This window comes from Lucilia sericata, unplaced genomic scaffold, assembly GCF_015586225.1.
Source record: "Lucilia sericata isolate MDLA Ls3-8-SP2 unplaced genomic scaffold, ASM1558622v1 Contig000255F_arrow, whole genome shotgun sequence".
NCBI classification, from domain to species: Eukaryota; Metazoa; Arthropoda; class Insecta; order Diptera; family Calliphoridae; genus Lucilia; species Lucilia sericata.
The window spans coordinates 293,342-321,073 of record NW_023994281.1 but is presented as its reverse complement, the minus strand read 5'-3'; the positions used below and the strand labels follow the sequence as shown (position 1 = coordinate 321,073).

Genomic DNA, 27,732 nt, shown 5'->3' with positions numbered 1-27,732 from the left:
AAACTCAACCTCCAGGTTATGTTTGACATAGAAAAATTAAACATTTAAACAAATTACCCTAATACATTTACAATACACATACAGAATACTATTTCACACACAAGAGTGAAAAAACGCTTCAATGTAAATACAAATATCGTTTAATTTACATCAAACAAAGCATTTAGAAAATTTATGTTTTACATAATTAAAATCCAAGTAAAAAATCCAAGTCTATAACTCTACCTCCTACTGCACACATTTGCAAACGTAACACTTCAATGAACACTAACCATGATCTAACGGAAGAAAAGGACGAGAAACGGAAGACTGCTAAAAGTGGGAGTGTTTTAAAACAATAGTTGTTATCGCGTTTTGCCACTAAATACAAACTGCAGAAATAGCAGTCAGTGAGTGGCAAACAAAACATACAGATGGGCAATCAAATTATGCACAATGCGAACAGAGCTACAAGTACGAATACATACATACATATACAATTATAGTAAATATGAATGAATATTAAGCAATCCATTCATAGAAATTGCACAAAACACAAGTGTGCAAGTGAGTACTACAATTTGCAAAACACAATGCAACAACCATAGGGTAAATAAAATTATAAATATGAAGAGAAAGGGTGGAACAAAAAGTAAGAAAAGAAGATTTTCTAATAGAACTGTTTTAGAAAATCTTTGAAATTTGGACACTTAGAGACTAAGGTGTTGCTAGAGAATTTTAAAGTTTTTATTTATATTACAAATTATCTCACCTTTATAGAAACACCCTTTTCTGAAAGTATGTTTTAAATCTAAATATGTATTTATGGCTGCATGTATGTTTTCCAACAACGCTTTTGCAAATAAGTTGCAATACAAATACATGAAAGAATTATGATTACACGAGCATTGTAAATGCAGCATGTGTTGTTTTGAGTTTTTGGTTTTAAAATGAAATGAAACAAAATGAAATGTGATTACATTTGCTTGTAATTAAGTATCCCGCACTTTTGATATTTAACACAATAAAGCTTTTTGGGCGGCGGTTCACTTTGTGTCCATGCGAAATGGCATAACAGTATAAAATAAACTAAAACTGTGTATGTATGTATGAGCTGTGTTCTTCAAATATTTGCCACAAACTAATATTTAATGTAAAATAAACCTAATTATGGCATGTTATGTTTCAGCGAGAATTTTCGTTAATGTTGCAAAATTTAGGCAATTTATTTTAGATATGAAATTCAAATTAGGAATAAGATTACACATCAAAAATATTTACACAAAAATTCCTGAAATTGTAAAAATTTCTTTTTTTGTGTTTTATAAAAAAATTTTTGTTTAATTTTCTTTTTATAGAAAGTTTTCAATAAAAATTCTTTTTATAGAAAATTTTCAATAAATTTTCTTTTTATAGAAAATTTTCAATAAATTTTCTTTTTACAGAAAATTTTCAATAAATTTTCATTTTTATAGAAAATTTTCAATAAATTTTCTTTTTTATATAATATTTTTCGAGATTTTTTTTGTAGAGAATTTTCCAATTTTTTGTATAGAAAATTTTTCGGGGATTTTTTTTATAGAAAAATTTTCCGGGTATTTTTCTTTTTATAAAAATTTTTCGTTAAATATTCATTTTATAGAAAATTTTTTGATAAATTTTCTTTTTGTTGAAAATTTTCTGATAAATTTTCTTTTTATAGAAAATTTTCTGATTAATTTTCTTTTTATAGAATATATGTAGAAAATATTCGATAACTTTTATTTTTATTAGAAAATTTTCGATAACTTTTCTTTTACAGAAAGAAAATTTTCGATAAATTTTCTTTTTATAGAAAATTTTCCATAAATTTTCTTTCAATAAATTTTCTTTTTATAGAAAAAATTTTCTTTTTATAGAAAACTTTCGATAAATTTTCTTTTTATAGAAAACTTTCGATAAATTTTCTTTTTATAGGAAATTTCCGATAAATTTTCTTTTTATAGAAAATTTCCGATAAATTTTCTTTTTATAGAAAATTTCCGATAAATTTTCTTTTTATAGGAAATTTCCGATAACTTTTCTTTTATAGGAAATTTTCGATACATTTTCTTTTTATAGGAAATTTTCGATAAATTTTCTTTTTATAGGAAATTTTCGATAAATTTTCTTTTTATAAGAAATTTTCGATAAATTTTCTTTTTTCGATAAATTTTCTTTTTATAGAAAATTTTCGATAAATTTTCTTTTCGTAGAAAATTTTCGATAAATTTTCTTTTCATAGAAAATTTTTGATAAATTTTCTTTTCATAGAAATTTTCGATAAATTTTCATAGAAATTTTCGATAACTTTTCGTTTTATTGAAAATTTTCGATAACTTTTCGTTTTATTGAAAATTTTCGATAACTTTTCGTTTTATTGAAAATTTTCGATAACTTTTCGTTTTCTTGAAAATTTTCGATAACTTTTCGTTTTATTGAAAATTTTCGACAACTTTTCATTTTATTGAAAATTTTCGATAACATTTTTTTTATAGAAAATTTTCTTTTTATAGAAAATTTTCGATGACTTTTCTTTTTATTGAACAGAAAATTTTCGATAACATTTCTTTTATTAGATATTTTTCGACAACTTTTCTGGTTCTTTTTATTATTAAAAAACAAACTTACTAAAAAACTTCTTTGTAAGAGAAATTGTAACTACTTCTTTAACTACCTATTTGTAAGCGAGCGTGGAAGTATTTGTCTCCAAAGACATCACCGTGTTAAAATAATGACTTAAAATGCTAATGAAGAAGTAGTGAAAAGAGGTTAGCATTTTAACTTATTACTTTCAATGTAAGTTTTTCCATTGTTGTTTCTACTTGTTTATGTTACTTGTTTAGATTTCTTCCTGTACTGTAAAAGTTAACAACTATTTTCTTTTTCCAGCTAATACTGGTTTTGTAATTTGTGTTCAATAATACCACTAATCAAATATAAAATTGCTTTAACTAACGTTTTCTTAGATTTCCCTGTTCCAAAAACTTCTAGCTAACATATATTTTAGTGGTCATATTAACACGTACAATCTCAGTACCACAACACAATATACATTCACTCTCACACATATGTACATATGTATGTATATCGTACTTAACTTCTTTAGCAATTAGTTTACTATTTATTTAATGAACTTCTTCTACTTCTAATACCATTAATTTTTTATTATTTTGTTTTTTTTTATTTGCTATAAAAACTAACGATGTACAAGAAGTAGTAGGGATTTTCTTATAATAAAATACAAAGGATGTGTCAGCTTCCATACGGTTGTACGTGGTGGTCTTTACTCCTTTTTTTTTTAATTTACTGCATTACTCATACATGTCTAGTAGGGAGGTTGTGTTTTAATTACTATTTTCGAAATTAATTGCCTAGCTGTAGTTGTAGATGTAAACTACTGGCTCGTAGACTCGGTATTAAAGTTGGAAGGAAAACTCTTTATAAAATTTCCTTTTGTTTCGGGACCTTCCCTAATGTTTTATGTGAGACTGGTTTGTTGAGTGTAGATGTGTTTGAATTTTAGTTCGTTAAGATAATTTAATAATAAAATTTCTTTTACAATGTTTATAACTAAATTATATTTATTAAGGATTTAAGTGCAACATACATACATTAATTCATAACTGCCTGAAAGATAACGAAAAAGGTCAGCAGTATTAATTGTGGTTTCATGTAAGTGCAAGTGTGTGTCTTAGGATTTTAATTAAGTTTTAATAATTTGTAGTTTTCTTCTAAAGAACGTATAAATCAGTAAAATTTTGTAAAGTTTATCACAATAATGTAATCAGTAAATGAAATTTATGTTGAATATGTTTTCACTTTCTTTTAACTAAATTGTAATCAACAAAACAAAAATAAGCTAATAAGTGTCGATCTGCCGTGGTCATCCTTTGAAATACAAAACATTTACAACACATTAGACAATAAAAATTTCCAATACATTTTTTTTAAAGAAAATTTCAGATGAATGTTCTTCTTATAGAAGATCTTCTTTTCATAGAAAACTTTGGATACATTTTCTTTTTATACAAAATTTTTGATAAATTTTCTTTTATAGAAAACTTTAGATATATTTTTTTTTTAATTTTATAGAAAAATTTTAATCAATATTCTCTTCATATAAAATTTTGATACATTTTCTTTTCGTAGAAAATGTTCGATAAATTTTCTTTTCGTAGAAAATGTTCGATAAATTTTCTTTTTATAGAAAATTTTCGATAAATTTTCTTTTTATAGAAAATTTTCGATAAATTTTCTTTTTATAGAAAATTTTCGATAAATTTTCTTTTTATAGAAAATTTTCGATAAATTTTCTTTTTATAGAAAATTTTCGATCAATTTTCTTTTTATAGAAAATTTTCGATCAATTTTCTTTTTATAGAAAATTTTCGATCAATTTTCTTTTTATAGAAAATTTTCGATCAATTTTCTTTTTATAGAAAATTTTCGATCAATTTTCTTTTTATAGAAAATTTTCGATCAATTTTCTTTTTATAGAAAATTTTCGATAAATTTTCTTTTTATAGAAAATTTTCGATAAATTTTCTTTTTATAGAAAATTTTCGATAAATTTTCTTTTTATAGAAAATTTTCGATAAATTTTCTTTTATAGAAAATTTTCGACAAATTTTCTTTTTATAGAAAATTTTCGACAAATTTTCTTTTTATAGAAAATTTTCGACAAATTTTCTTTTTATAGAAAATTTTCGACAAATTTTCTTTTTATAGAAAATTTTCGATAAGTTTTCTGTTTATAGAAAATTTTCGATACGTTTTCTGTTTATAGAAAATTTTCGATACGTTTTCTTTTTATAGAAAGTTTTCGATAAATTTTCTTTTTATAGAAAATTTTCGATAAGTTTTCTTCTCGTAGAACATTTTATATAAAATTTCTTCTCATAGAACATTTCCGATAAATTTTCTTTTATAGAAAATTTTCGATAAATTTTCTTTTTTTAGAAAATTTTCGATAAATTTTCTTTTTATAGAAAATTTTCGATAAATTTTCTTTTTATAGAAAATTTTCGATAAATTTTCTTTTTATAGAAAATTTTCGATAAATTTTCTTCTCATAGAATATTTTCGATAAGTTTTCTTCTCATAGAATATTTTCGATAAATTATCATTTTATAGAATATTTTCGATATATTATCTATTTTTTTTGAAAAGTTTCGTTTCATTGAACTATTTCGATACATTTTATTTTCATAGAAAAATTTCGATAAATTTTCTTTTTATAGAAAAATTTCGATAAATTTTCTTTTTATAGAAAAATTTCGATAAATTTTCTTTTCATAGAAAATGTTCGGCAAACTGGAACAGAAATTATCGGTAACTGTGAGATATTGATAACAGATAGGAGAAAAAGACCAAATAGCAATGTAAGTGAGCATTAATAGAATACGTCACAAGTGTTAGGGTCTGCATCATATGGGTGCCATATATCTGCTATAAAGGCAAGGAAGCTTGAAAAACGTTCGACCTAAGAAAGCCTGAGTGTGGGTTGGATCAATGATATCCTATTATCCTATTAATAAGTACTAGTGAAGACACTGGTTTTCGAACACGACTATAGATAATTGAACAAACGGACTCAGAGGAATGTGGAGCATGAAACGCTGGAAAATTTTCCACTCTGTAAAACTTAAAAATTTTAACCAAATATCTTGAGAGCGATGTTATTAAGATTTTACATCAGTCAATAACACGGATTGGAAATTGAGTTTCATTTCATAATCCCTTCAAAGATATTATTATTATTATTATTATTATTATTATTATTATTATTATTATTATTATTATTATTATTATTATTATTATGTTTTTAGTTTTATTCTTGAAAAGCATTTTTATCGCCATAAAACTAACTTTTATGGTCAGACAATTTACTAACTTAAAATATTTCTTTCGCTTTTCTTTTACATCTTATCTAGCCACTTTCCATTTTGGTCACCTAATTTATGCATTCTTCTAACTTCGTTTTGCCAAAAAGCTTGGAAACAAAATAGAATTTAATTTCTTTACAGTTTACTTCAATTATGCTAAAATCCTTTTTAATCGTTACCGCAGAAATGAAAATCCTTCTTTAGAATAAAAACATTAGCTAACTTAGAGTCAACTACAACACATTTCAATAAAATTTCCTGCTAAAAGTATTTGAGTGGGGTTTGTTGTTGTTGTTGCCTTTATCTGCTGCCATTTGTTGTGTCTGCCATAAACTGTGTGATGACGTTATTTAAGAATTATGTTAACTAGCAAAATGTACTAAGTAGTATTTCTAGGATTTTAAGAAAAGGTGATAAAAACCATGAATACGAATTTGGGTCAATATGTGTTATGTTCTAGAAATATTTAGAAATTTTACTATGAATTGAACATTTTAGTAACTGCAGTTAGTCTCTTTTGCAGTTCAGTTGGCGTTATATATTTTTATTTTCAACTGCAAGAGTGTGTGTGTACGTTTAATTTTTATGTATTTGTTTTGTAATAAACACAATCCTTTTTTAATCCTTCGTAAGCTCTTTTTACAGTTTTTATCATCTGTTAGTTGTTGTCTCGCTATTTTAATACTTTTAGCGTTGTTTTTCCTTTTTTAAGTTTTAAGTATAATCTTTGCAGTTTTATACCTTAAATTACTTGGAAAGCAAAGGTAATATACGTTTATGATGCTGGCTGTAACACCTACAATCGCTACAAATATTTGAGTAATCGCTTCAATTAATACGGTCTTTACTAAACTACTTACATGTCATGCCAATGGTATACAACAAAGAGAAGCAATGCAAGAGGTAGTGACATTTAAAGTTTAATAATTATAACCCAAACTATTTTACTTTTAAATCCTGTTCACTTTAAAATACTCATGTGCAAAATGTTGCCATTGATGCTTATCATTTTGACATTAAATACTTTTAAACCTTTTCAGTTTTAAATTAAATTAAAAACAAAGAGATTAATTGCAATTGTAATAAATATTCGTGGAATTTTATCGCTGACTCTTTTAATGCAAGCGCGCGCAAAAAAAAAGACTCACCTTTTTGCAGTAATTTAATTAAAAATTCCATTTTAATTTAATTTATTTTTTTCGTAATTTAAATCTTTATTTTTTTTCATTTTGTTTGTTCTATTATCTTTTCCAATTATTTTACAATTACATTGCAAACAAAAAATTCAGTTATTTTTTCAAACCATTTCTCTTCATAACAGCTTTTTTCATATTATTATACTACGTACATTTTTTTTCGAATTGAAAAAAATCCTTAGCAATGAAAATTAATTCCTTCAATTTTACAGTGTTTTTTTTTTTTGTCTATACAACAATTCAATTAAAATATCATTTTCATTCGTAACTTTCATACTTTTTAGGGTTTTATCTTCATACACTTCAACAAATTTGTTTTATTAGTTTTTTATAATTTTTTATTAAATATTTTTTTTTTAATTTTTAAATAGTTTTTTTTTTGACATTCATTACTAAAATATGTTTTTATTTGATTTTTATATTTCTTGGTTTCTATACTACAGTTGTATTCTTTTGTTTTTGTCTCTTGAAATCTTTTTAGTTTGGTTTGATTTGTTATTAGAAATTAAACATTTACACAAATAAATTAGGAAAATTAATATAAAAAAATTTAATTTCTTATTTGTTGTAAGAATATTTTTTGGTATTTATTTATAAATTTTTTATAAAAAAAATTTTTTTTGGATTCTTTTTTTTTTGGTTTTGTTTCTTTTTAAATTAAATTACAAAGTAGCTATAACAACAATTAATATAATTTTGATATTTAGTTTTGTCTAGTACGATAACAGTTGGGCGCTTTTGAAATATTCAGCTGTAATGTATTTATTTGCGATATTTTAAGTACCACGATATTTTAAGTACCATGAAACGAGTATGGACTTTTAAACCTTTTTAGAATGATAAAAAACTAGAACTAAACTAGAACTGAATTAGAACTGAATTAGAACTGAATTAGAACTGAATTAGAACTGAATTAGAACTGAATTAGAACTGAACTAGAACTGAACTAGAACTGAATTAGAACTGAATTAGAACTGAACTAGAACTGAACTAGAACTGAACTAGAACTGAACTAGAACTGAACTAGAACTGAACTAGAACTGAACTAGAACTGAACTAGAACTGAAACTAGAACTGAACTAGAACTGAACTAGAACTGAACTAGAACTGAACTAGAACTGAACTAGAACTGAACTAGAACTGAACTAGAACTGAACTAGAACTGAACTAGAACTGAACTAGAACTGAACTAGAACTGAACTAGAACTGAACTAGAACTGAATTAGACTGAAATAGAACTGAACTAGAACTGAACTAGAACTGAACTAGAACTGAACTAGAACTGAACTAGAACTGAACTAGAACTGAACTAGAACTGAACTAGAACTGAACTAGAACTGAACTAGAAACTGAACTAGAACTGAACTAGAACTGAACTAGAAACTGAACTAGAACTGAACTAGAACTGAACTAGAACTGAACTAGAACTGAACTAGAACTGAACTAGAACTGAACTAGAACTGAACTAGAACTGAACTAGAACTGAACTAGAACTGAACTAGAACTGAACTAGAACTGAACTAGAACTGAACTAGAACTGAACTAGAACTGAACTAGAACTGAACTAGAACTAGAACTGACTAGAACTGAACTAGAACCTGAACTAGAACTGAACTAGAACTGAACTAGAACTGAACTAGAACTGAACTAGAACTGAACTAGAACTGAACTAGAACTGACTAGAACTGAACTAGAACTGAACTAGAACTGAACTAGACTGAACTAGAACTGAACTAGAACTGAACTAGAACTGAACTAGAACTGAACTAGAACTGAACTAGAACTGAACTAGAACTACTAGAACTGAACTAGAACTGAACTAGAACTGAACTAGAGGCGACTAGAACTGAACTATGAACTGAACTAGAACTGAACTAGAACTGAACTAGACTGAACTAGAACTGACTAGAACTGAACTAGACTGAACTGAGAACTGAACTAGAACTGAACTAGAACTGAACTAGAACTGAACTAGAACTGAACTAGAACTGAACTAGAACTGAACTAGAACTGAACTAGAACTGAACTAGAACTGAAAGAACTGAACGAGACTGAACGAGAACTGAACTAGAACTGAACTAGAACTGACTAGAACTGAACTAGAACTGAACTAGAACGGAACTAGAACTGAACTAGAACTGAACTAGAACTGAACTAGAACTGAACTAGAACTGAACTAGACTGACTAGAACTGAACTAGAACTGAACTACGAACTGAACTAGAACTGACTAGAACTGAACTAGAACTGAACTAGAACTGAACTAGAACTGAACTAGAACTGAACTAGAACTGAACTAGAACTGAACTAAACTGAACTAGAACTGACTAAATTAACTAGAACGAACTAGACTGACTAGAACTGAACTAGAACTGAACTAGAACTGAACTAGAACTGAACTAGACTGAACTAGAAACTGGAACTAGAACAAGTAAAAGAAGAATATTTCTTATAATCGCCGATTTTGTCCTTTTTCGAATTCTAAGATTTGTTGGAGGACATTATCCCAAGGAAAAAACAAAAACAACTCATAAAATAATACAATTTTATAATTTGTTAGTAAAAATGATAATGTCAGCTGTTTTCATTTGAAATGCAATGTTTTCAAATGATACTGTTTGGATTTTAATAAGTTACTTACTTTTGCTGTTTGTAAACATGTTCAAATACGTCTACAATTCTAAAAAAATATTTAGTTAATTTTCAGATTTTTTTTATTATTATTGATTTTTTGGTTCAAAACTACACAGATATATTTGAAATAGATTTGTTCATTTTATTTGGTTTTAATAATAATTTTTGTTTAAAATCCTCTAAAACGAGATTTTTTTCAATAAATTTTAAATAGGGGAATTTTTTCTATATTTTTTTTGTATTATTATATAATTCAAGATTTCTAATGATATATAAATAATTTGTATCTATTTTATAAATTCTAGTTTATGTACAATTAATAATTTTTTATAGAGCTTTATTCTTTTTTATTAAGTTTTTATTTTATTTATTTATTGGTTTTACTATAAATAATTTGATCTTTCTTGAATTTTCATAATTTCTTATTACTTTTTTATTTAAGTTTAAAAATATATTTGTTTATTTTTTTTTTGTTTAAAATCTTTTTATTATTTATTTTACTTACAACTCTATTAACACATCCACTTAAAGCCGTACATTGTTTTTCTATTTTATGGTTTGGGTTTTATAAATTATTTTCAATTTCTTGTTTTTCAACATTTACTTATACATTTATTTAAAGAAAATTTTGTTATTTCTAAGAATTTATTAATTTTTTCATTTTTAGCTAATTTGTTTAAATAATAAATTTGACACAACTTTATTTTTAGTTTTCTTTTTAATTTATTTACACTTAATTAAATTTTTTGCGAAACTTTTAGATAGATTTTTGTCTGTTTCTGATTTGTATTAAGTTTTTTATTATAGTTGTTTCAGAAAGAGGGTGGTGGGCTTAACAGATGATATTTTGCATAAAAGTTTTGTTTTAAATAGTTTATTGCAAATTTATACTCACCATAAATATTACTTTTTTAAAAATATAGTCAATTAATTCTATTTTTATAAAAATTATTTCTATTTTTCTTATTCTGTAGAAAATCTTTGAAAAATTTTCATTTTATAGAAAACTTACTTTTCATAGATAAATTTTCGATAAATATTCCTTTTATAGAAAATTTTTCATAAATTTATTTTTATAGAAAATTTTTCATAAATTTTATTTTTATAGAAAATTTTTCATAAATTTTATTTTTATAGAAAATTTTTCATAAATTTTATTTTTATAGAAAATTTTCGATAAATTTTCTTTTCATAGAAAATTTTCGATAAATTTTCTTTTCATAGAAAATTTTCGATAAATTTTCTTTTCATAGAAATTTTTCGATAAATTTTCTTTTCATAGAAAATTTTCGATAAATTTTCTTTTCATAGAAAATTTTCTTTTCATAGAAATTTTTTCTTTTTTAAATTTTCTCTTCATAGAAAATTTTCGATAAATTTTCTTTTCATAGAAAATTTTCGATAAATTTTCTTTTCATAGAAAATTTTCGATAAATTTCTTTTCATAGAAAATTTTCGATAAATTTTCTTTTCATAGAAAATTTTCGATAAAAAAAAAAACGATAACTAGAACTGAACTAGAACTGAACTAGAACTGAACTAGAACTGAACTAGAACTGAACTAGAACTGAACTAGAACTGAACTAGAACTGAACTAGAACTGAACTAGAACTGAACTAGAACTGAACTAGAACTGAACTAGAACTGAACTAGAACTGAACTAGAACTGAACTAGAACTGAACTGAACTAGAACTGAACTAGAACTGAACTAGAACTGAACTAGAACTGAACTAGAACTGAACTGGAACTGAACTGGAACTGAACTAGAACTGAACTAGAACTGAACTAGAACTGAACTAGAACTGAACTAGAACTGAACTAGAACTGAACTAGAACTGAACTAGAACTGAACTAGAACTGAACTAGAACTGAACTAGAACTGAACTAGAACTAGAACTGAACTAGAACTGAACTAGAACTGAACTAGAACTGAACTAGAACTGAACTAGAACTGAACTAGAACTGAACTAGAACTGAACTAGAACTGAACTAGAACTGAACTAGAACTGAACTAGAACTGAACTAGAACTGAACTAGAACTGAACTAGAACTGAACTAGAACTGAACTAGAACTGAACTAGAACTGAACTAGAACTGAACTAGAACTGAACTAGAACTGAACTAGAACTAGAACTGAACTAGAACTGAACTAGAACTGAACTAGAACTGAACTAGAACTGAACTAGAACTGAACTAGAACTGAACTAGAACTGAACTAGAACTGAACTAGAACTGAACTAGAACTGAACTAGAACTGAACTAGAACTGAACTAGAACTGAACTAGAACTGAACTAGAACTGAACTAGAACTGAACTAGAACTGAACTAGAACTGAACTAGAACTGAACTAGAACTGAACTAGAACTGAACTAGAACTGAACTAGAACTGAACTAGAACTGAACTAGAACTGAACTAGAACTGAACTAGAACTGAACTAGAACTGAACTAGAACTGAACTAGAACTGAACTAGAACTGAACTAGAACTGAACTAGAACTGAACTAGAACTGAACTAGAACAGAACTAGAACTGAACTAGAACTGAACTAGAACTGAACTAGAACTGAACTAGAACTGAACTAGAACTGAACTAGAACTGAACTAGAACTGAACTAGAACTGAACTAGAACTGAACTAGAACTGAACTAGAACTGAACTAGAACTGAACTAGAACTGAACTAGAACTGAACTAGAACTGAACTAGAACTGAACTAGAACTGAACTAGAACTGAACTAGAACTGAACTAGAACTGCACTAGAACTGAACTAGAACTGAACTAGAACTGAACTAGAACTGAACTAGAACTGAACTAGAACTGAACTAGAACTGAACTAGAACTGAACTAGAACTGAACTAGAACTGAACTAGAACTGAACTAGAACTGAACTAGACTGAACTAGAACTGAACTAGAACTGAACTAGAGCTGAACTAGAACTGAACTAGAACTGAACTAGAACTGAACTAGAACTGAACTAGAACTGAACTAGAACTGAACTAGAGCTGAACTAGAACTGAACTAGAACTGAACTAGAACTGAACTAGAACTGAACTAGAACTTACGAACTAGAACTGAACTAGAACTGACTAGAACTGAACTAGAACTGAACTAGAACTGAACTAGAACTGAACTAGAACTGAACTAGAACCTGAACTAGAACTGAACTAGAACTGAACTAGAACTGAACTAGAACTGAACTAGAACGGAACTAGAACTGACTAGAACTGAAACTAGAACTGAACTAGAACTGAACTAGAACTGAAACTAGGAACTGACTAGAACTGAACTAGAACTGAACTAGAACTGAACTAGAACTGAACTAGAACTGAACTAGAACTGAACTAGAACTGAACTAGAACTGAACTAGAATGAACTAGAACTGAACTAGAACTGAACTAGAACTGAAACTAGAACTAGAACTGAACTAGACTGAACTAGAACTGAACTAGAACTGAACTAGAACTGAACTAGAACTGAACTAGAACTGAACTAGAACTGAACTAGAACTGAACTAGAACTGAACTAGAACTGAACTAGAACTGAACTAGAACTGAACTAGAACTGAACTAGAACTGAACTAGACTGAACTAGAACTGGAACTAGAAACTGAACTAGAACTGAACTAGAACTGAACTGAACTAGAACTGAACTAGACTGAACTAGAAACTGAACTAGAACTGAACTAGAACTGAACTAGAACTGAACTAGAACTGAACTAGAACTGAACTAGAACTGAACTAGAACGAACTGAACTAGAACTGAACTAGAACTGAACTAGAACTGAACTAGAACTGAACTAGAACTGGAATACTGAACTAGAACTGAACTAGAACTGAACTAGAACTGAACTAGAACTGAACTAGAACTGAACTAGAACTGAACTAGAACTGAACTAGAACTGAACGAGAACTGAACTAGAACCGTGAACTAGAACTGAACTAGAACTGAACTAGAACTGAACTAGAACTGAAGAACTGAACTAGAACTGAACTAGAACTGACTAGAACTGAACTAGAACTGAACTAGAACTGAACTAGAACTGAACTAGAACTGAACTAGAACTGAACTAGAACGAACTAGACTGAACTAGAACTTGAACTAGAACTGAACTAGAACTGAACTAGAACTGAACTAGAACTGACTAGAACTGAACTAGAACTGAACTAGAACTGAACTAGAACTGAACTAGAACTGAACTAGAACTGAACTAGAACTGAACTAGAACTGAACTAGAACTGAACTAGAACTGAACTAGAACTGAACTAGAACTGAACTAGAACTGAACTAGAACTGAACTAGAACTGAACTAGAACTGCACTAGAACTGAACTTGAACTGAACTAGAACTGAACTAGAACTGAACTAGAACTGAACTAGAACTGAACTAGAACTGAACTAGAACTGAACTAGAACTGAACTAGAACTGCACTAGAACTGAACTAGAACTGAACTAGAACTGAACTAGAACTGAACTAGAACTGAACTAGAACTGAACTAGAACTGAACTAGAACTGAACTAGAACTGAACTAGAACTGAACTAGAGCTGAACTAGAACTGAACTAGAACTGAACTAGAACTGAACTAGAACTGAACTAGAACTGAACTAGAGCTGAACTAGAACTGAACTAGAACTGAACTAGAACTGAACTAGAACTGAACTAGAACTGAACTAGAACTGAACTAGAACTGAACTAGAACTGAACTAGAACTGAACTAGAACTGAACTAGAACTGAACTAGAACTGAACTAGAACTGAACTAGAACTGAACTAGAACTGAACTAGAACTGAACTAGAACTGAACTAGAACTGAACTAGAACTGAACTGAACTAGAACTGAACTGAACTAGAACTGAACTAGAATTGAACTAGAACTGAACTAGAACTGAACTAGAACTGAACTAGAACTGAACTAGAACTGAACTAGAACTGAACTAGAACTGAACTGAACTAGAACTGAACTAGAACTGAACTAGAACTGAACTAGAACTGAACTGAACTAGAACTGAACTAGAACTGAACTGAACTAGAACTGAACTAGCACTGAACTAGAACTGAACTAGAACTGAACTAGAACTGAACTAGAACTGAACTAGAACTGAACTAGAACTGAACTAGAACTGAACTAGAACTGAACTAGAACTGAACTAGAACTGAACTAGAACTGAACTAGAACTGAACTAGAACTGAACTAGAACTGAACTAGAACTGAACTAGAACTGAACTAGAACTGAACTAGAACTGAACTAGAACTGAACTAGAACTGAACTAGAACTGAACTAGAACTGAACTAGAACTGAACTAGAACTGAACTAGAACTGAACTAGAACTGAACTAGAACTGAACTAGAACTGAACTAGAACTGAACTAGAACTGAACTAGAACTGAACTAGAACTGAACTAGAACTGAACTAGAACTGAACTAGAACTGAACTAGAACTGAACTAGAACTGAACTAGAACTGAACTAGAACTGAACTAGAACTGAACTAGAACTGAACTAGAACTGAACTAGAACTGAACTAGAACTGAACTAGAACTGAACTAGAACTGAACTAGAACTGAACTAGAACTGAACTAGAACTGAACTAGAACTGAACTAGAACTGAACTAGAACTGAACTAGAACTGAACTAGAACTGAACTAGAACTGAACTAGAACTGAACTAGAACTGAACTAGAACTGAACTAGAACTGAACTAGAACTGAACTAGAACTGAACTAGAACTGAACTAGAACTGAACTAGAACTGAACTAGAACTGAACTAGAACTGAACTAGAACTGAACTAGAACTGAACTAGAACTGAACTAGAACTGAACTAGAACTGAACTAGAACTGAACTAGAACTGAACTAGAACTGAACTAAACTGAACTAGAACTGAACTAGAACTGAACTAGAAACTGAACTAGAACTGAACTAGAACTGAACTAGAACTGAACTAGAACTGAACTAGAACTGAACTAGAACTGAACTAGAACTGAACTAGAACTGAACTAGAACTGAACTAGAACTGAACTAGAACTGAACTAGAACTGAACTAGAACTGAACTAGAACTGAACTAGAACTGAACTAGAACTGAACTAGAACTGAACTAGAACTGAACTAGAACTGAACTAGAACTGAACTAGAACTGAACTAGAACTGAACTAGAACTGAACTAGAACTGAACTAGAACTGAACTAGAACTGAACTAGGACTGAACTAGAACTGAAATTCGGACCTCAGAAAAAACTTTTGATAAAATCTTTCTTTAGATTAATTGATATTTTCTTTTTTATTTATGGTGAGTATAAGAAAAATCGACTGGACCGATTTTTGTTAAATTGTTTGATTTTTAGTTTATTTTCTTTTGATTTACAGAGACAGTTTATTTTATTTTGTTTAAAGTATGGAAACCAGTTGTTTCAGTTTTAAGTTTGGAAAAATTTTCAAGATTATTTTTTGTTAAGTTTATTGTTTTTAAATTTATTTAAGTTTTGCTCTAAAAATATTTTCAGTTTTTATCTAATATGTTTTTATTGGTTTAAACAGTTTTTTTATTATTATTGTTTTAATTTTGGACTCCTTTTCTTTTAGAATTTAATTAGTTTTTTTTGTTGTTGCAAACAATTTCTTTTAAAAATTTTTTTATATTAAGGATAGGCAAAGCTTTTTTTGAATTTGGTTTTGTTTTTCTCAAGTAATTATCTAAGGTACAAAGTTTTCTCTTATCTTTTGTTCTACTTATTGTGTTTTGTACAAATTTAAAGAAGAAACAGTTTTAATTATTTTCAGTTTTTGTTTTTGCAACTTAAATATTTCTTTACATAAAATTTTAATAATTTTTTCTTTAAAAAGGAAATAACTATTTTGTTTCTATTTTTTTTTGTTTTTATTTTTTTTTACACGGAAGACTATGGTGTAGAAACATAAATTTAACATTTATAACAATTTATATATTTAATTACTTTCAGTTAATGTTATTGTTGTAATAGAAGAAAGTTAGTTTAGTTATTTAGAAGACATTTAAGGTGGCCAATGGTGAAGCAAAGAAAGTGGTGAAAGTGGTGGGTAGGGGATTTTTTATAGATAATTTAAAACAATAATATTGTTTTTAAAAAGTAACGGATTTTTATAAAATTTATATAAATTAAAATTTGTATTGGTCCCCTATTCTCGAAGTTTGAAAATTATCTCTTTAAAACTATCAAAATAATTTTACTTTTATCTGGCCACCTTATATATTACTATAGTTGTAGTGTATTAAGCTTTATTTATTTTTTTGTCATTTAAAAGAAACCAATTAAGTAAATTACTTTTTTAACTTTCTAACACTTTCTTTTAAACTTTTTTTATTTATTTTAAAGACATTGAAACCAAGCAACTTAAAGGACATAAATCTTTTATTTATAGAGTTTTTCTTTTTTTTTAATTTTCATTTAGTATTCATGTAAGTATTTTGTTTGTGTTTCTAACAATTTGTGGTCCATAGTTGTTGTATTTTCTTCTTATTTGTTTATATCTTGTTTTATTTTTGTTGTTTATTAAGTTTATTTGCATATAGAAAAAATAAATGATAGTTTAATCTCTTTATAAATCTAAAAATCCAATTCAATTCAATTAAGTTTTATTTTGTTTGTTATTCTTCTGCATTTAATGGAGTTTATGGATTATTGATACCCTAGAGCAGTAACTCAACGAATTTAATGAAATTTTTTGAAAATTTCTGTTCTGAGAAAGTATTTTTAGAAAATATTTTTAATAGAAAATTTTCCATAAAATCTTTTTTTATAGAAAATTTTCCATAAATTCAACTTTAAAGAAAATTTTCTCTCATGTTTGTTTTTATAGAATATTATCGATTAATTTTCATCCACAATTTTAAATAAATTTTCTTTAGAAAAAATGTTCATTAATATTTTTTTTTGATAAATTTTAAATTTTATAGAATTTTTTTTTATAAATTTCCCTTAAAGAAAAAAAATAGAATAAATTTTCTTTTTATAGAAAATTTCAAATAAATTTTCTTCTTATAGAAAACTTTCAATAAATTTTCTTCTTATAGAAAACTTTCAATATATTTTCTTCTTATAGAAAACTTTCAATAAATTTTCTTCTTATAGAAAATTTTCAATAAATTTTCTTCTTATAGAAAATTTTCGATAAATTTTCTTTTTTATTTATGGTGAGTATAAGAAAAATCGACTGGACCGATTTTTGTTAAATTTTTTGATTTTTAGTTTGTTTTCTTTTGATTTACAGAGACAGTTTATTTTATTTTGTTTAAAGTATTTTCAATAAATTTTCTTCTTATAGAAAATTTTCAATAAATTTTCTTATAGAAAATTTTCAATAAATTTTCTTCTTATAGAAAATTTTCAATAAATTTTCTTTTTATAGAAAATTTTCAATAAATTTTCTTCTTATAGAAAATTTTCAATAAATTTTCTTCTTATAGAAAATTTTCAATAAATTTTCTTCTTATAGAAAATTTTCAATAAATTTTCTTCTTATAGAAAATTTTCTTCTTATAGAAAATTTTCAATAAATTTTCTTCTTATAGAAAATTTTCAATAAATTTTCTTCTTATAGAAAATTTTCAATAAATTTTTATCTTATAGAAAATTTTCTATAAATTTTTCTTTTATAGAAAATTTTTAATTAATTGTCAATAAATTTTTTTCTTATAGAAAATATTCGATAAATTTTCTTTTTATAGAAAATTCTCAATAAATTTTCATTTTATAGAAAATTTTCAATAAATTTTCTTTTTGTGAAAATTTTTCAATAAATTTAATTTTTTAGAAAATTTTACATAAATTTTCTTTTTTTAGAAAATTTTTAATTAATTTTCTTTTTAAAGAAAATTTTCAATTAATTTTCTTTTTATAGAAATGTTTCAATAAACTTTCTTTTTATAGAAATTTTTCAATAAATTTTCTTTATATAGAAAATTTTTAATAAATATTCTTTTTATAGAAAATTTACAAGAAATTTTCTTTTATAAAAAATTTTCAAGAAACTTTCTTTTGTAGAAAATTTTCAAGAAATTTTCTTTTGTAGAAAATTTTCAAGAAATTTTCTTTTTAAAAAAAATTTCAATAAATTTTCTTTTCGTTGAAAATTTTCAATAAATTTTCTTTTTATAGAAAATTTTCGATAAATTTAATTTTTCCAGAAATTTTTTTATAAATTTTATTTTTATAGAAATTTTTCAATAAATTTTCTTTTTATAGAAATTTTTCTTTAAATTTTCTTTTTATAGAAAATTTTCAATAAATTTTCTTTTTATAGAAAATTTTCAATAAATTTTCTTTTATGGAAAATTTTTAATAAATTTTCTTTTACGGAAAATTTTCAATAAATTTTCTTTTACGGAAAATGTTGAATAAATTTTCGTTTTAAAGAAATTTTATATACTTTTCTTTTCCATAAAATTTCTTTTTATAGAAAATTTTCCATAACTTCTCTTTTTATAGAAAATTTTCAATAAAGTTTCTTTTAATAGAAAATTGTCAATAAGTTTTCTGTTTATTGAAGTTTTTTATGAATTTTCTTTTTATAGAAAATTTTCAATAAATTTTCTTTTTATAGAAAATTTTCAGTAAATTTCCTTTTTTTTTTGAAAATTTTCTTTAAAATGGAAATTTATAGAAAATTTCTTCTTATAGAAAATTTTTCATAAATTTTCTTTTTATAGCAAATTTTCTTTAGTAGAAAATTTTCGAAAAATTTTCTTTTGTAGAAAATTTTGAAAAATTTTCTTTTATAGCAAATTTTGAAAAATTTTCTTTTATAGCAAATTTTACGGAAAATTATCATTTTATAGAAAAATTTCAAAAAATTTTCTTTTATTCAAAAAGTTTTCTATAGATTTTATTTTTAAATTTTGTTTTTATAGAATTTTTTAATTTTTTTATAGAAAATTTTTAAAAAATTTTCTTTTTATAGAAAATGTTCAATAAATTTTCCTTAAAATAGAAAAATATAAATTTATTATAGAAAATTATCATTTTATAGAAAATTTTCAAAAAAATTCCTTTTGATAAACATTTTTTTTTAAATTTTGTTTTTATAGATTTTTTTAATTTTTTATAGAAAATTTTTGTTAAGATTTCATTTTTGTTTGGGTATCATCTAGTCCACAAATATATGTTAGTTCCCAGATATCTGCTGTGTTTCCAATAAATGTTTAAAATCCTTATTAGACTATATAAACTTAACTTCCTTGCATACAGAAAAAACAAACAAATATAAAACCACATTAAAATTTATTAATACATTAGAGATTTTTCATTTTAAACTCTACCACATCAGATCAAAGTTTTTCGGTCATAGAGGGCGGGGCAGTTTGGGGATATTTTGGGGTTTATTTTATACAAATTTTAACAAACAAATAAAAGCTTAAGTTTAAGACAATTGGAAACAATTTCTGTTATTTTATTTTTTTTTAATCGTTATTAGTTTTTAGTTTTCTTTTTTATGGTATTAGTTCTAATCAATGATTCAATGCATTCTGCAGAGTTTTGTTTTTCTTTTGTAGTTGTAATAGTTTTTGAAACATTTTAATACATACAAACAATTATTTTTCTTTAGTAACTTTAGTATAGATTTAAATAACAATTTATTTATTTATGAATTTTTTTCTTGTTTCTTAAAATTTTATAACAATATTTTTTGGTTTCATTTTTCATAAGAATTACATTTTGTTTAAGGATTTTTCATTTCACAATTTTTGTTTTTCTATAAGACAAGATTTTATAGATTTTTCTTCTGTTAGAATAAATAACAATAATAAAAAAAATAATAAATATTTTATTTTAAGAGTTTGGGTTATTTTGTTGGGTAAAATTTTTAGCTCTGGTTTTGGTGTTCTAGAAGTTGTTGGTATTAGTTTGTTATGTTAGTTTTGGAAAATTTATTGATATGGAAATATTGTTAAAGTTTTTGAGGTTAGAAAGAAGGAAGGATTTTTTTTAAGTAGCTTCTAGAAAACTAAATAATTGAAGAAATAAGAGGATTTTGTTAGTTTTGAAAAATTTGTGTTTAAAATTAATTAGAATTGTGTAAATAGTTATATAAAAGTTCTATTCTTACCTAAGAAGCTGCACAGTGTGACTATAAGTAAAGGTTTAAGTTTGAAGCATATTACATAAAATATTTACTTAACGGCTTTTTAAATTTCCTTTCTTCACTTTTATGGTTTGTTTTTAATATAGAAAAAAATCTCAAAAAATCACTTTGTTCAAATTATCACAGTACAAGTACTTTGACTTAAAAAGAAAACTTTATTTTTATTTATTTATTCAGCGTGTCTTGTACAAAGAGAAACCACAAAAAGTTTTTCTTTCAAATAAAAACATTTTGTTTGTAGTTTCACAACAAAAAATAAAATATTTGTGCAATTTTTCACATTTTTTAAACAACAAATTTTTGCTTTAACTCCTTTTGCAAAATTAAGAGAAAAACTTTTTTCAACTGTTAGCCAAAAAGGAAAAAAAAATCAAATATTTTGCTTAAAGATGCACCAAATACTTAATTTCTTCGCTTAATTATAAAGAAGAAAAAACAAAAACCTAACTAAGAAAAGTAGGTCAATTGCGGAAATATGTACCAAAATTAGAAACTGCAAAGAGTATAGTCGAAAAAAAAAACTAATTAACAAACTGCAGTAATTAAAAATAAAAAAAAAGAAGAAAAATATTGAAAAGTTAACAACATGTTAAGTGGTAAATAGAAAGCTGCTGGTGGTAAATAACACTTTTTTTAAAAAGAAAATTAAAATATAAATTTTTCAAATATTCGAAATAAAATCTCTATTTGTTATTAAAAAACAACTTAAACAATCGAATGATAACATTAAAAGAAAACAATTTAATTTTTTTTTTTATAAATTTAGATTAAATTATAGTAAATTTATTTAATTAATTTTATCAAATAGTTTAAACAATTTATTTACAATTTTGTTTAGCTTAAATATTAAAGAAAATAATAAGTAATTTAAACAATAATAAGTAAATTTAACTAAAATTTATAACTTAAACTAAAATATTTAAGATTTAAATGGGCAACAACCACAACTAAGAATAAAAAAAGATCAGCTTAAAATTTAGAAAGGACAACTAGTTTTTATGTGATTAATCCAATTTAATTGAAAATGTTTAACAGTTAACGTCATATTCTAATAATACACTTACATCAAAATAATGTACGTATTAATTGATAAATCTCCATCTCAAATCTTCTTTTCACAGATGTTTCTTTGGTTTGAAATCAAATTGATGTGCATACTAATTGTTTGCATTTGTATGTTTATTAGTTATCTCGTTTTTCTTTCAATTGAAATTAAAGAAAATTTTTCGTTACTACAATTAACCTTTTAATTCATAGTTGTAAATACAACAAACCTTTGTTTAACTTAAGAATTTAGTAAACCAGATAATTGTTCATAACTCTGCAAAAACATAGTAAAGAACTTAATTTTCAACTTCTACTACATACCGTTCGCATTACTTTTAAGTGTTAATGACTTACATATCAACATATACGTAAGTAATTACTTGAAGTTTCCCTATTTTATTGAATGCGTTCTACACAGGAAATAAAATAATATTTCTTAATGAAAACCAATACTTCATATTCTGTAAAATAAATAAAGAACAAGGCAATAATTTTGTGCGTAAGAAACGTTTTTAACTGCTTATTTGTAATGACCTTTTTAAGCACTTATTTATAAGTATTTGCTTTTAATGCGTAGTGTTGAACATAACGAACACGGTAATAATTTTATGCGTAAGAAACTTTTTTAACTGCTTATTTGTAATGACCTTTTTAAGCACTTATGTTTGTGGACTTTCGATTTAAACCCTTCCAAGTGATAGGAAAGATAGGGTAAATTTTGTTCCACATAGGGACAGTAGGACTAAAGAATGAATTCTATCTGTAGTACATTCTGTGATCCACTGGCCAATTGACCACAGATAAGTGTGCTCTTACTAAATGACGTGTGTTACTTGAGGATATGCGGGTTTCGGGAGCAAGTTCCCTAATTTCAGAAGAAAATATTCCATTGTAATATTGATAGAATTGTGAAACACACTCATATTGCTGCTATGCGACAGTGAATCAATAGAGTTGTATATCCTACTGTCTCCGATAGGTCCGCAGCCCTCTCCTGTAACGGTCGAGTAGCCCCAAAATAGACTATGGAGCGTCGGCCAATACATGGTAATTGTATTCTATTTTAGGTCGGATATATGTATGTTGTGTAGATAACAAGGTGGTCAGAGGGGGTGAAGTATGTACTATACGGTTTAAAAAAACCGAGACACTTGAGTACTTCTTTCCACGTTAAAAACATGTGTTTAGTCCAGCTATGATCACACTGCATTCTCATGCTCAGAACATTTACAGTTTCTGACTCTTCAATATTTACACCACCCATAAATATAAATTAAGCAACATGATCTGTCGTGCGTTAAAACACAACATTGAGTCTTACGTACATTGAAAGCGACTCTATTAGCACGACCCCATTTAGAGATTGCCACTTGATCTTGAATAAGTTCATGCTTTGCCTCATTGCCCTAATCTCCAAAGAACTTGGCCTATAATATATAAAAGAAGTTGAAAGTTTGGCATAGAAGGTCATTTAGAAAGATAAGGAATAGAGTAGGAGATCGGGGTCTTGCGGTTCCTCGAATTAAACTAGAACTCATTTGCTGAGATCCCATCGACACCAAAAGCAGTCGTTTTTGATATTATATAAAAAAAAGAACTAATTTCTTAACAATTAATAATTTTAACCAAAAACTTGTAACTATAAGTCCATTTTTACCCAAAAGTTAGAACCCAATTTATCCTAATTGTTATCTCAATGAAAGAGACAAGTTCTCCATCTCCTGTTTGTATATGCCTTCAGAAGTTTGATAGGATTATCCAAATTTGAATTCCTTACAGACGTCAATGTAGATGGGTTAATATGATACGACACTATAATAACTGTGATGTCGACTCTGAGGTCTTCAAAAAAACTGATATAAAGTCCCTTTAATGACTTCCAAATACTGATTGAGTGCATTGTCGACAACCCTATCCAAATCACAACAAAATTGTTTGCTCCATTTCGTCTTTATTCTATGATAAACATACATAGATGTCTCAATTTGTCATAAAGTAAGTTGTCAATGACAAACAAACACTTACATGTAAGGAGTTTAAAAGACAAATTTGCAATTTTGCAAAGACAGTATTGCAATGAGAAAACCTGATAAGCAAATAATTATAAATGAAATTATAATTAAGTAATGTAATGAAGATGTATGCCGTTGATATTGAAAGGTCTGTTATTAGGTAATTAAAAACCATTAAAAGTCTTAAACAAGTTATTTTTTTAATATTCTTCATTTTTTCTCTTTTCTGTGCATAAATATAATGCTTCTCTTAATTTACATTTTCATTAACGGAAAAAATACAGAAATCCGTTTTATCACATTTAAATTTGTTTATTGCCCTGCCTCACTTGTTACAAATTAATTCATTTACCAATTTCCGGTCTTTCACCCGCATATAAATTTAAACGAATAATTAAACTGAAATACTGAATAAAATGTTCAATGAGAAGTTTTTTTCTTTTATTATTTTTTTTTTAAAATACACCTGAGGCCACAAACACACAAAGATCCTTCGAGTCAAAGGAAAACCAGAGTTAAAAATTTAAACACTCCCAAACACATACAAACGAGGCAACTGAAATAACTGACTCTTGTTTACACTTAACATATATTTAAGTATACACATACATACACATACAGGAAACAGGAAACCCCTTGTAAGTGCGGGCAAGCATACATACACCCACACATATACAGATTTAAACAAACTTATGTGTATATGTATGTATTAGCTTGCTTTTTTTGTTCTGTTCCAGTGTTTTTTTTTTCTAGAATCTCTTTGTTGCACATCAATTAAAAAGCAAATATCGGTAATAACACTGCAACATACATGCTCATACATGGATATAAGCATATTTTTTCAGAGTGTGTGAGTATGTTGCAAATAAAACTAGGTAGTTTGGAGTTTGTTGCTATAGTAATCGTAGTTGTTGTTGTATTAGTTAAATGTTGAAAATTGCAACCAATTTTGTGGGGAGCAAAAAATATTAGCAAGAAACGCCCTGCTTAGCAACAGTATACCAAGTGCTCACTTTAACCAATGAAGGAGAATCGGGTGTAGTGGCTGCTGCCGCCAGATTAGAGGGGTCCACCACTTCAGTTGATGTTGTAGGATTATTGAAATTCAAATTTCCATGTTCATCTGATAATGGCAGAGGTGGCGGCGGTGGAGGTGCAGGTGGGAGCTGTTGTGCTAGGACTTGTGGGGGAATGGAAATGTTGGTGGTAGTAGTTGCTGATGTTGTTGTTGCTGTTACCACTAATGTGGTGGTGGTTTCAAAAGAAGCAACAGCTGTAGTTGTAGATGTGGTCTCTAGATGTGTTAGTGGCAGTTGTGGCAAATTATGATGCAAATGTTGAGGAGGGTGGTCGGGGTAATGGTGATAATGATGATGATGTTGCGTTGTTGTTGCCATGGCACTAGACGTACAACAGCAACAACAACTGGATGAAGTAGCAGGGGCAATGTTGGAACAAATTGCTTGTTGCTTGTAATCACTGCTACATTGGGGACTTTGATAATGAGTAGTTTGTTGTTGATTTTGTTGATGGCTTGAGGAGTGGCAACAGTCTCGTAAATTGTTTGCTCCTGTTGCTGCTGCTGCTATTGTTGTCATATTGGTGGCAGTTAAATCTTTTGTTGGCGTTGCATGTGGCTGTTGCTGATTTTTATTTGATTTTTGATTATTTGATAAATGTTCATTATGCTGATGATGATGATGTAGGTGATGATGATAGTGCTGTTGTTGTTGCTGCTTCAATTCACTTTCCATGGTTAAAGTAGTTGTTTGCATGGGACTTATGGCTTGTTGGCCTCCAAAACGTTGTTGCTGATGCTGCTGTTGTTGTTGTTGTTGCCCATAAACGTGTGTATATTGCACTTGATATGCTGTTAGTTGCTTTTGTACATGTTGTGGATGATGAAAATGCAACATGGGTGGCATTTGTCGATCACGTCCCACTTGTGGTCCCACTTGAGGACAACGAAAACGTATGGCCTGTTCATTGGCCGCATTCAAGTCCCGTATTAATGGCAGTTTTAAATGTTGCTCCTTATTGTTATTGTTAGTTTTGTTTTGGCTAATGTTGTTACTACTAGTCGTATGTTTATTATTACGGGCACGTTTAGCACGACTTTTAGAACGGGATTTTTTCGAACGCATTTTCTGAGCTTGATTACCACTACCGCCACCACCAGCACTACTCGCATTGGCATTACCACTGCCACTGCCAGCACAAAATGTACTAAAACGTTGTTTACTGCGCTCACGTTTGGCATGCTGTTGCTGGCGTAATTTACTACGCTGTCGTGGTCTCATATATCTAAGTTGCAACTCAGATTGTGGCCTCAAACAGTGGCGACAATAGGAATCTGTCTCGCTCACCTCACTATCGCTGTCTTCATTATTTACAGTTGTTGTTACCGATAGAATCTCGTCGACATCTGTGCCGCCATCACCTTCATACTTTTCACGTAATTTCAGTTGTTTGTCATGCTTTCGTTGTTCACGTATTACCTTCATTTGTTTGCTATGTTTACCATCTTCCGTTCGTCCGGCATGTCCTTTTGTACGCTGTCCACTATCTAAACGTTTAGCCTTCTTAGTTGTCGCCGTTGGGGTTGGTGTTGCTGCTGCTGATGATGATGATATTGTTGATTTCTTTATTTCACATTCCAATGGATATGGTCAGAATGCAGAATCAAATACTGACATTGATCTCGAAATGGCATCATCATTGCGACAAGCCTCTAGAAATTCTTCCAGCGTCACTACACCATCACGATTTATATCCATTTTCTAAAATTTCAATCGGAAGGCGGAGGAAAAGAAAAAGATGGTAACAAATTAGAAGATATAAATAAAATTTGGTTTTAAATTGTTTTTTGGTGTTGTTTTCCGTGCTGTGTTGCATTGCCAACATTAAGTACACTTTTGGTTTTCACCAAAAAACTTGTTTTAAAAAATGTCTCTAATACGTGACCAGTTTTGTTATAATTTGAAAACTTTAGAGCTGAACACAATTGCCTCCATATGTTGCTTGAAATGTCAAGTGATTGTTTCCCAATTTTTTTTCTAAAGTCTGAGTTGTATTTTTCTCTGCAGTGGTTTATTCATGAGTTTTGTGGGAAAAATGTTGTTTAACAAAGTTAATTGAAATAAATTTTTTGTGGAACTGTTTAATTAAGTATAGTTTTTCAATTCTATAGTAAAAGGAAATTTAATTTAAAATTAGATTTTTTAAAATGATTTTCTTTAATTGAAATATTTAAAATTTATACTCTATAATGGATATGTTTATCCATGTAAAAAATTTCATTAAAAAAATTCTACATTTAAAAATCAATAACACTTTATTTTACCAGTCAAAAGCACTAAAACTCTTTTGCAAACAAACTGTTGTATATTAAAAAATCCTACCAGACTCTACTTGAATAAAAAGTTCATTCAACTAAAAAGAAACTCTTCAAAAGGTATTGAACAAGTTTCATTAAAATACATTTTTAATATTTAACACAATTGTGAAAACTTGTCTAAAGTTCTTTTATGAAAACAGTAAAAGTTCAAAAAAACTGCGTAAAAATATTTATTTTATTAAAAACTGTCATTCAAAATAAATTTACGCATATTTTTCTTAAACAAGAAAAATAAACTTATTTAAGAATCTTTTTGACATTTCCGCTTTCATATGCCGTTACTCCCTCATCATTTATTTTTTCTTTGAATAATTTTTGTGTTCATCTTCTTTAGCTATTAGTATTATAGCCATCATGTCAAAAAATAACTTTTATTCAATTAACTTCCGTTCAGCAGCAAGACTTTTGACAAAAGGAAACCTACACACATACACACAGAGAGAAAATGGT

At 27.3% G+C, this 27,732-nt stretch overlaps 1 protein-coding gene across 1 annotated transcript in view; it reads right to left on the bottom strand.

Annotated features, from left to right (window-relative positions):
* Positions 1 to 21,762: 21,762 nt before the first annotated feature.
* The window catches only part of LOC119602820, a 68,181-nt gene continuing 62,211 nt past the window's right edge, over positions 21,763 to 27,732 (bottom strand). Inside the window, 1 exon segment of the mRNA XM_037954570.1 lies at positions 21,763 to 26,665. Within this exon segment, the coding sequence (XP_037810498.1) occupies positions 24,854 to 26,665 (1,812 nt within the window). The 3' untranslated portion in view covers positions 21,763 to 24,853.